At 37.2% G+C, this 10,677-nt stretch overlaps 1 protein-coding gene across 1 annotated transcript; it reads left to right on the top strand.

Moving 5' to 3' along the window:
* Positions 1 to 793: 793 nt before the first annotated feature.
* On the top strand, positions 794 to 9,376 carry LOC102041424 (3-hydroxybutyrate dehydrogenase type 2-like; the record flags this gene model as incomplete). The annotated part of the gene is made up of 8 exons (XM_005431416.2): positions 794 to 872; positions 3,250 to 3,346; positions 3,866 to 3,974; positions 5,154 to 5,214; positions 5,869 to 5,982; positions 6,506 to 6,564; positions 7,288 to 7,380; positions 8,871 to 9,376. Coding segments are annotated over 8 exons (666 nt in total), but the record flags the coding sequence as incomplete, so codon positions are not given.
* Positions 9,377 to 10,677: the final 1,301 nt, after the last annotated feature.

Here is a 10,677-nt window from a genome sequence, read left to right as displayed (position 1 = left end):
GAACACAGAAGACTGCTGATCTTGGCTCTTACATGAATGACTCAGCCCAAGGAGCAGGTAATCCTCCTGATGGTTTCACTTTGTAAATACCCAACCAACCATGGAAGGCTGGTATGGTTAATGTCACTATCCTCTTAAGCTGCAGCTGGGACACCTATTTTGAAGATAAGGGGCTACAGTCCAAGATGTCAGAATACTTTTGACAGACTTTACTTCATGAGCTGTTGATTTATCAGTAATCACAATAAAAAGAAAGAGGCTTTTGAGGAGTCCATCAAGAATGAAGCAATGTCTCTGGTTAAATATCATAAGTCATGCTGCTTTTAATATTGTTCTATTCCAATTACTTGGATACAAAGGATTTTGTTTAAAAAATTCTGGTTTATGACTTCTGCCTTTACCTCTTAAATTTTGTAACTTTAAATTTAAATCTAACAGTAGATTTAAATTAGTTAAATTTAAATCTTAACAATACAGGCAATTCTAGCCCTATTGCTTACTAGTGCAGCTAATAAGGGCAATAATAATATCCATTATCTTAGTCTGGTTACTGTTCTTATATTTTATTTATGGATTCCTTCCTTTAGGGAAAACACCTTAAATCTGTCTTATCACACAAAGTTAAATAGTTGTCTGCAACTCCCTGATATGCCCAGAATGAAGACTTAGAGATCAGCTGCCTTCAGCTTGGCTTGGCTCCTATTTCAAGCCAAAAAGCACCTGAAAAGAAAACAGATTTTATTTCTGGTATGACCTGGAATATCTAAATATAAATTGTTTCTGTGTTCTCCAGGCTTTTGCTAAAGAAGGAGCCAAAGTCATTGCTACAGACATCAATGAGTCTAAACTGCAAGAACTGGGGAAATATCCAGGTAAATGGCCCTACATCAGGCATTAGTTCAGCTCTTACAAGTTTTGTGTAGGCTGTCTGAGATACATTTTGAGGATAGGAAAACTTGAAAAAGACGCAAAAAAAGAAAATATCCAGACTAGTTCTTCTGATGTTTGCATTGCTTTATGCTGTGGTGTGAAAGAACAGAGATTTGCCACGTAAAAATATTGCAACATCAGCGTATCAGAGTGTTATTCCGGATATGTGGAATGACTGATTTTCTTGTGTCACAGAAGAAGTTGATGTTTGCTAGAACAGCACCCATTTCAGTTACCTTTTGGCTTCACTAGGCTAATTATCAAGTGTATCACTCTGGAAGGCATGGAATGCTTTTTTCTCTGATCAAGAGAACATCCCACTATACAAAAAGGTAGACCTAGTGTCTTGCATTTCTATGGTCCATACTTGGCTTGTCCTTTTAAAGCATTCCTTACTGTGCTGTAGAATCCATATGTCTTCAGAAATTTAATTCTAGTGACACTAGATACGCCTATTCTGTTGGTACAAATGTTCAGGCCTGAAGGTTGTTTTTGTACTGCCACCACAGGAACATGCTTCAAGGAGCAGGTTTTGCACAGGTGTGTTTCTAATCACAAGTCGGATATTACGTTAAAAAGTATCTTTTCAATAGATTTGCCACGTAAAAATATTGCAACATCAGCGTATCAGAGTGTTATTCCGGATATGTGGAATGACTGATTTTCTTGTGTCACAGAAGAAGTTGATGTTTTTTAGATCAGCACCCATTTTGCCTTCACTAGGCTAATTATCAGGTGCATCACTCTGGAAGGCATGGGATGTTTTTTTCTCTGACCAAGAGAACATCCCAGTATACAAAAAGGTAGACCTAGTGTCTTGCATTTCTATGGTCCATACTTGTCTTGTCCTTTTAATGCATTCCTTACTGTGCTGCAGAATCCATACATCTTCAGAAAAGTAATTCTAGCAACACTAGATATGCCTATCCTGTTGGTATAAATGTTCAGGCCTGAAGGTTGTTTTTGTACTGCCACCACAGGAACATGCTTCAAGGAGCAGGTTTTGCACAGGTGTGTTTCTAATCACAAGTCGGATATTAGGTTAAAAAGTATTTTTTCAATATTGAAATAAAAATAAGACTTGGATATAGTTCACAGTTGACAATGCTTCTAACTTGATTTGAGAGAAGAAAGTGGATTTAAAGAATTCCTACTGAAGGCTGACAGTAAAATACACAAAACCACAGCTGGCACAACTTTTAGCATGACTATCAGGCTCTGCCAACTGGAGCTCACAACAAGAAATCCCTTTGTAATTGTTTGTGAACTTGAGGGCTTTTCAGGTTCCTTCTGAGGGTATTTGGGAAAATGTTACATTTTTTTCCTCTGCTAGTATGCTCACAAGGAAAGAAATAATTTTCCATATACTCAGAGCCATTTCCATCCTTTAGACATAAGATTAGTCAATCTATAATTCATCAAGACTTGGCACTTTGAGGTCTTTGAATTTTATCCAGGAGAGGTAATTCCAATGTGATGTTAATCACCAGCCTGTAGTCTGATCGAATGCACAAATCTCTTCAAAAGTGTCTCTACATTTAACTAAGGCACAGAAAGCCTTTTCATGGAAACCAAAGCTTGTTGCTTTGGTTTCAAAAAAACCCAGGTTTTTATCCATTTCAAATCAAGTTCTCCTTTGACAATACTCAGATGCTTTACAGACAGCTTTACACTGTTTCATGGAATCATATCTGTTGGGTTAGACTTTGGGAGGCCATGTAGTTCTATCTAGTGCTCGAAGTGGCACTGGTTAGAGCAGGTTGCTCAGGGCTATGTTTAATTAAGTTCTGAACATCTCTAAGGATGGAATTTCATCTGCAGGGCCCTGTTCCAGTGTGACTGCCCTCATGATTTTAATAGTTTATGCAAAATAATTTTTCTTTGTTAATTAAATTACATAAAGCTCATTCATAATATCATCAACTACACATGAGAATGTGGCATGTAGTGGGACTGTAAGACACATGTAACTAGTTCCAGGTGTTATTCTATGATAACGAATGTGAAAGTTTATTATGATTATATAAGTTCTCTAATTCTTCTGTGTGAGACTATAGTGGAATTCAAACTTATTTGAAATGTTTTTATAGTAAATTAAGCTAGCTCATCTGCTTGTCATGCTGTATAACAATTAAAACAGTTGATCATTTTAATTGTCTCCTGAAATTTTAAATAGCATCATATGCTGTCCCAGATTAACTGCTGCACTAACTTAATCATTGAGTGAATTGAATTGTAAGTGCTATCCTCAGCACATCAGAAAAATACTCAGCCAATCCTCAATTAAATACATTGAAACAAATGCTGTGTTTTTTCTAGGCATTCAAATACGGGTTCTGGATGTCACCAAAAAGGAGCAGATAGAAAATCTGGCCAAGGAGATTGAAAAGATTGATGTCCTCTGTAACATTGCAGGGTAACCAGAATCTCATTGCTACTACTGTTTTTCCAGTCCCCCCCGTCCTACAGAACTACTTTCTATTACATCAATGCATTTTATTTATGTTTTAATGGATTTTATACTCTTAATAGAAAGCTCCATGTGTTTCCATCAAAACTGAACTTTTTTTGCACAGCCACATAACCCAGGCCAATATAGAACAACTCTGGAACTTATGTTTTCCTCACACTATGGGTGCCCTGTACTGCTGGCTTTGGCCCTTCTAGCACAACAGTGAACAAAGCCTGACAGTCTGCTAATGTTTGTTTTTGTTTCTTGGTTCTTCTATTGCCAATCATTTTGTTGCACATATTGAGTCTTCTTTGTATCCTTGATATTTACCAGAAGAAATACACTGCTGCTTGCATTCTTCAAAGGAGCTCTTATCTCCCTCTTTTAAAGGTTGGAAAAGTGAATTGCTACAAAACAGCGGTGGAAAAAGAGTCACAGAAATGTAAGCCACAGACAGTAATCCACTTCATGCACTCATTCTAGGTTTGTTCATCATGGAACCATTCTGGAGTGTGAGGAGCAAGACTGGGACTTCACGATGAACCTCAATGTTCGCAGCATGTACCTGATGATCAAGACATTCCTCCCCAAGGCAAGGCTTGGCTGCCCATGACTTTTAGTCTCTGCTGCCTTGTTTAAAGTGTGACAGATCAGAGTTGCTGCCACTGTGGCAGCGTACAAAATACAAGCGTGCCACTTTGGATAGGGGGGCCCTTAGAGTACAGTAATCCTACTATTAAACATTCTCTTCATTGCATAATATTTCAAGTAGACAATTTATCTAAAGGATATGGTAGAGAGGATTTATTTGGGGAGTTGGCCTATGTAAACTAGCTAAAATACTTCAGAGTTTATGCAGAGCAGTGATGGAGTCATTGCAATACAATGCTAATGTATTATACGACAGCACACAGCTGCACAATACCACTGCTACAAAGTATTAATAAATCATCTATATTAATATGAATTTTATACAGCTCTGGAGACTGTCTTGTGAAAAAATTCAGGGATGCTGATACTAACATGCTGATTAGAGAAGAACAGCTCAATGAATGTAGTGGCTTGAAGATGCTTCTTGGTTTTACATAATCACTAGGTTTGGGTCTACAAAACCTTGTGGACTGAATAAGGTGTTTTCATCCCCATAAATGCAAAGGCCAGATTTGAAAGCTGTGACCATGACTGGATGACAACTATTCTTTTCAGTATTGTTCCAGTTCTTTTTGCTTGGTTGGTTTGGTTTTTAGTTTGTTTGGGGGTGGGTTTTCTCTTAGCTGAACTTAATTTTCAAAGTTTGGCGTTTTTTAAGAACTTCAGGCATATCAGATTTTAGGATGCCTAAAAAGGTTGTAACTTAAAGAAAATTAGCTACAATTCATAGATGCTAGAGTGTTGTGCTTTAGTCTTCTCCAAAACAAGAAGAGTTTGAGTGGGATCAGTGAGTTGCTGCATTGGTAGATGGTATGGGCAGATGTCTGTGTCGTGTAACTTACTGTTGTGACAGAGGGCAATGACTGAGAGGTGGCAACCTAGGAAAAAATCCTTTCCTGGCATAGTTTTCAATCCTGACATGGCTCAGGGGAACCGAGGGAGAATTTCAGGCTCTGCTTTACTGCTTCAGTCAATGGCACCAACCCACGCCAACTGAGCTTTGTTGCCCTGTGTATCAAGTGCATGTAGGGCTGTTCTGTGAGGTGCTGTGGGCTATTTTGCTGAACCTGCAGATGACAAAATAGTTTGCATTTGAGTGACATAAGTACTCTTTTTGCAGATGCTTAAACAGAAATCTGGAAATATTATAAATATGTCTTCTGTGGCATCCAGCATCAAAGGTCAGTAGCTTGCTAGAGTTCCTTATATAAATCTTTAGGGTGATGGATATACAATATAAATATTGTGCAACCTTGAACTTAGAGGACATTCTAAATTCAAAGCTATTTCTAAATCCTGGAGAGGGACCAGTTAGGGGAAAAAAAAGTGAATGCATTCAACTCAAACATAAATGCAAGGACACAGATGGAAAATTGTAGAAACTCCAAGATCCTTACCTCTGAGCTTTTTTAATGTTTTGTTAATGTTTGTAATGTTTTGTACCTAAAAAGGTATATTACTTCCAGTGATATCTTGGTACATATGTTCTTCAGAGATATAATGAAGAAATTACAATTACATAAGTGCTGTAACTATGCTTTCAAAAGAAGCCTGATCATGACTAACAGATGGATTTCTGCTGTTCCTAAATCTTTGCTGCTTGTTACGTTTTCTAGACAAGTCCCCAGGCTTACACTATTGAAAGATGGTATGCTTTCCTCTGGTGTGTACCTGAGTAGAATTCTGGCAGTTGGCATTCTAGCTAGCCTGTCCTTATGAAGGGTTACAGGAAATGCTGAAGTCCAGAAGCAGATGCATATTGAACAGTCTTGGCTCTTCCTTCTTTTCCTTTTTAACTCTATTTCTGTGCTGCCTTGACATGGACCTTCTGTTAGGAGTTGTGAACGGGTGTGTCTACAGTACCTCAAAGGCAGCAGTTATTGGGCTAACAAAGGCTGTGGCTTCTGATTTCATTGAGCAAGGTATCAGATGCAACTGCATATGTCCTGGTAAGTGTTCTTACATTATCCTGTGATCTAGGAGCAGGTGCTAGAAGGCCAGATTTAGTCTGGCTTTTTTAACAAAGAATAGACTTGCAAGTGGTAACCGAAGTTACCAGCAGTCTACAAGAACACAGCATGCTTGAAAGGCTTAATATAGAAAAGTTGTTATTCTGTGGTTAAACTGGATGTTTAGTCTGATTAACCTAGTATCTGCACTTTACACATACATTACACAGTAATTGAATGGTTTTTTTCAAAGATGCAGTCTCAGAAGTTAGAAGCAGGCAAGAGGTAGCTAACAGTCTGACCATTGTTTAACCATACAAAAAGTATTGAATCTAATTCTCACAACTCTTGCCTTCTACGGAAATTTAAAATTCTGTGCTCTATTGGTGGCTTTGCAGTCTTTCTCCTGAATTATATTGCAAAGTTACACATAGGTGTTAAGACATACAAATAGAACAAATAAACTTTTGCTGTGATTGCTGATGCAGTTGATTTTTAACACTGAATTTAAAATTTTGCTTAGGAACTGTTGACACACCATCTTTACGGGAAAGAATCCAAGCCCGGCCTAACCCAGAACAGGTGAGAAAGCAATTTATTAGCTTGGTCACATGTATATATGTTTAACTCTCTTTTAAAAAAGAATATATAGCTGCACTTCTGCCCATATTCAACAATATCCTCAATTTCAGAGTACTGTGGATAACTTAACATTGCTGTCTCCTTTGAAAGTATGGTTAGCTTGAACTTGAGACAGAAACCTTACAGCCAGACCAGAACTGAAGCCTCAGAAGGATAATATTGGTTAGTGAATGCACAGGGGCTCTCATCCATGGAAGCAACTCCAAGTGTTGGTTACAGTATCCAGTGCAAAAGCAGAGGACATTTTCTGGAGGACGTTTTCTATTGAGGCATGTGTCAGCCACAAGGAAATGCAAAAACAGCACAGACAGAGCACTCTGGCCTATGCATTTCCACATTATTTGGGATGCTTAACCATCCGTATTAGATAATGGCAAGTTCATATTTGAAGGACATGGGATATCTACCACCAAAGGAAGGATTTTATGTTGGCTTTATTCTAGAACGAGAGGTTTAGTTGCTTTCTAAAAGGCACCCTATTTTTTTCAACCTGAAATTCACATCCCTGTTGATTTTATGTTTTTCCAGCTTTAATTCCCTACTTAGTGCACTAAAGGAAGTTATGACTAGAGACCTGTTGCAAATATTGCTTCATACATGTCAATAGGTTAAAATAATTGCTGGTTTTTATTTTTGATATACCAAATGCTCTTGTATATCCAGGCACTGAAGGACTTTCTGGCCAGACAGAAGACTGGCAGGATGGCTACTGCAGAAGAAGTGGCCCATCTCTTTGTGTACCTGGCCTCTGATGAAGTAAGTATAGACAATGAAATGTCCTGTCACAGAATCCCATGCTACTTTGCTGCTTCACAGTAGAGAGGGTATTTGTTTCAGGACAATCTCCATTCTCTTTGAGCTGGATTATTACAAAAATAAAAACCAAACTGTGGTGTTGCAAGGTCCCTAGGACGAGGTGAGAGATGAGAATTTGACTCTATATTTTCAGAAGGTTGACTGTGACTGACCAGAGTCCTGACACAGCTGGACTGGGATTGGTCATTAAGTAAAAACAATTCATATGGAACCAATCAAAGATGCACCTGTTAGTAAACAACTTCTAGACTATATTCTAAAGCAATCAGATAATTATTGTTTATATTTCTTTTCTGAGGCTTCTCAGCTTCTTAAGAAAAAAATCCTGACAAAGGGATTTTTCAGAAAATATCACAGTGACACCAAACTATGTTCTTTTACTGAGTTCATCCTGCAATACAAAAGGTGTTCTGAATGTTGACAGTGATTGCAAGGCATTATGTATTTGGTGCCATAGCCTGGTGGTTTCATGTCACCTGAGCAAATTGACTGACCCCAGGTCATCCTGAATGGTGAACAAAATGAGCTTGTCAGCTTTACCAAGCTTGCACCATGGCTAGGTCATGTTTTAAGGAGGTAGAATTAGTAGAGCTGCTGGAGATTTTAGCTAATGCTCAAGGTGAATCTGCCATCCCAGCATAAGGAAAACAACAGACCCACTGTGGATGTTATACACCAGGCTCTTGATGACCACTGCAAGCAGCACCAACCTAATGAGCACACACCAATGTTATTTCAGCTGCTATAAATTTACTGAGACTAAAAACTGGACTGGATTTGTCTGGACATGTCCAGCAGTCCTAATGTCCATGTCAAAATACTTCAGTGGATTTATTTCAGTATTAATGTTGCTATCTATCAGTAGTCTGTTTCTCAATTTCATCTTGGGTTTAGTATTTCCACAATGCTAATAATTTTTCCAGTCTGCTCACAGGGTTTTCAGTGGTGTGTAAACAGAATTCCACTTTTTCAATGTATTCAGCATGTTTCAGCAGTGAAGGAAGAATGTCAACAGCTCAGTTGCTTACCCCACTATCCATATAATCTAAGTTTTTAGTTAGGTCCCATTATAATTATTGGCTGACCTGGTCAGATTATGCTCAGCTGAACAGACCTAATAACATCAGTGTGAGGTATTTACTCCTGCAGGTAAAATATCTAAAGTCTAGCTTTTTTAAATTTGTACTCTCAGGATGCATTCTCATCCTAATGCCTCTAGTAATACTTTTGCCACACTTCCTTGAATTAAGTAAAAGGCTTCAATTTCTGTTTGTTTCTATTTAGGTATTATATTACTTACTCAGATATTTTTGTAAAACAAAAAAGTGTATAAAAAGAAAGCATATTTTTTAATTTAAAGAAAGTGTTTCCCTGTAATTAATAGCCATGAAAAATTACTTGAAATCATTGTTTATTTTATGTAATTTCAGTCTGCGTATGTGACTGGTAATGAACTAATCATCGATGGAGGATGGAGCTTGTGACTGACTCTACCTGCAAATGGAAATTCATACTATGATGGGCAAAAAATTAGGATGGTGTTTTTTGCAAAGATTGAGATCATGCATGTGATGTCTTTCCAAACAAATCTGCTATTTCTAGATTGATCGTACTGATTAACTTTTCCTTAAATGGAGAAACACTGGAGTAAAACATACTTCATGTGGCTTCAATTTATGGCAACTCCAAAAACATGAAAAAACAGCAGTTTAATGTTTAAGATTTCAGGAGGCCAAAAATATTATTCAAGTTACAAAATCTCAGTTGTGTTTTAAGCAAAATCTGAGTGAAAGGAATTAACTATTATATTTATTCTCATCTTATGAGGTATTTGGAAATTAAATACAATTAAATACTCACAAGAACAACTATGGAAGGGCAATACTCTAGCAGGTATGGTTGGGGGTATATGTAAGAGGAGTATTCTCAAATATATGGGTGGATTTTCATGAATATGCTTGACTTGAAACACAAAAGCAAAAGGAGTGGATTTTACCACTCTACATAGAGCCAATATGTCTCCAAAATGATGTACTAATATTGGACAAATTCTGTAAAATCTGTTGCTAGGTGCCACACTTTGGTGCTCTATGCCTTATTCTCAAGTACCAATACAGCTCACACTAAAGCACAAGGCAAAATTTCTCTGAAAAGGACTGTTTCTACAAGAGTATGTGCTGATGTTTTTATTGTGATAGCACATGGTAGCTTTGATTCATGAAATATAAACCTATTATTGTCAAGTTTCATACTCTGGGGAAAAAACATAGGTCCTGACCCAGAGATCTAAGGCAATGAATAACCCGAATTCACAAAGCATTTGTTTTGCTAACATACTGCTTAAAACCAACATGAATTCCATGGTCTGACTGTCATGGTTACCTTTAACATTTATCTTGTTCATAAATGAAACTCTATGTAATTTAATACATATCTTCATATATATAATATACATATATATGTGAGGGAGCAATTAAGGACTAAATGCTACTTAATATGATTCAACAGTAATCAAAGCACAGGAAAAATGTACAATGTTGTCTGTGTTTCTGTAACAACAACTGCCATGTTTATACAATTATTGCTTAAGCTTTTCAATATCAGCTGAAACATTAATATAAATTACTTGATTTCAAAGATAATGAACACATCTAGTTAAAATCTGGCTTCTTATTTTAAAATTATTGTATGTAAATCTAGATTTTACTAATGAGAAAAATATCGTGAATGTTGGCTTCATTGGGCTCATTATGGGCTTAACGTTTACCTTTAATCATGGTTGGAGCATTCTGACCTTGTGTAGCTTGTTTATGGGGTTTCAGAGAATCTAGTATTTCAATCAAGTGACCTTGGCAGCCAAGCAGGATCAAGTTGGGGCACAAATCCAAAATGGCTCCAAAAACATTCACTGACATAAATGCAAAATATGAAAAATTGAGGCTGGCAGGACACAATTTCAATGATTTCAGAGTTTAATATGAAGGCCTAAGTCCTTTTGTAGTAGGTGCGTAAGGCTTACCTTGAAAAGAGAATTTCCCCATTGCAGTAACACAGGGAACATGTACTGTGTATTCTGAAAATATAATTTAGAATATGAGAGAAAATTCATTATACTTATTGCACATTGACCATCCTTACTTAACATTTCTAAACTCGCTTAGAATTGTAGTATAGGGTTGCCGCTCAAAAATGGCTGTTGTTGTTGTTGTCAAAGCACTTGTGCAAGAAAATAAGTAC

The sequence above is a fragment of the Geospiza fortis genome, unplaced genomic scaffold (assembly GCF_000277835.1).
Source record: "Geospiza fortis unplaced genomic scaffold, GeoFor_1.0 scaffold2300, whole genome shotgun sequence".
NCBI lineage: Eukaryota > Metazoa > Chordata > Aves > Passeriformes > Thraupidae > Geospiza > Geospiza fortis.
Note: the sequence above shows the minus strand (reverse complement) of the source record. Positions and strands in the feature narration are given on the sequence as shown.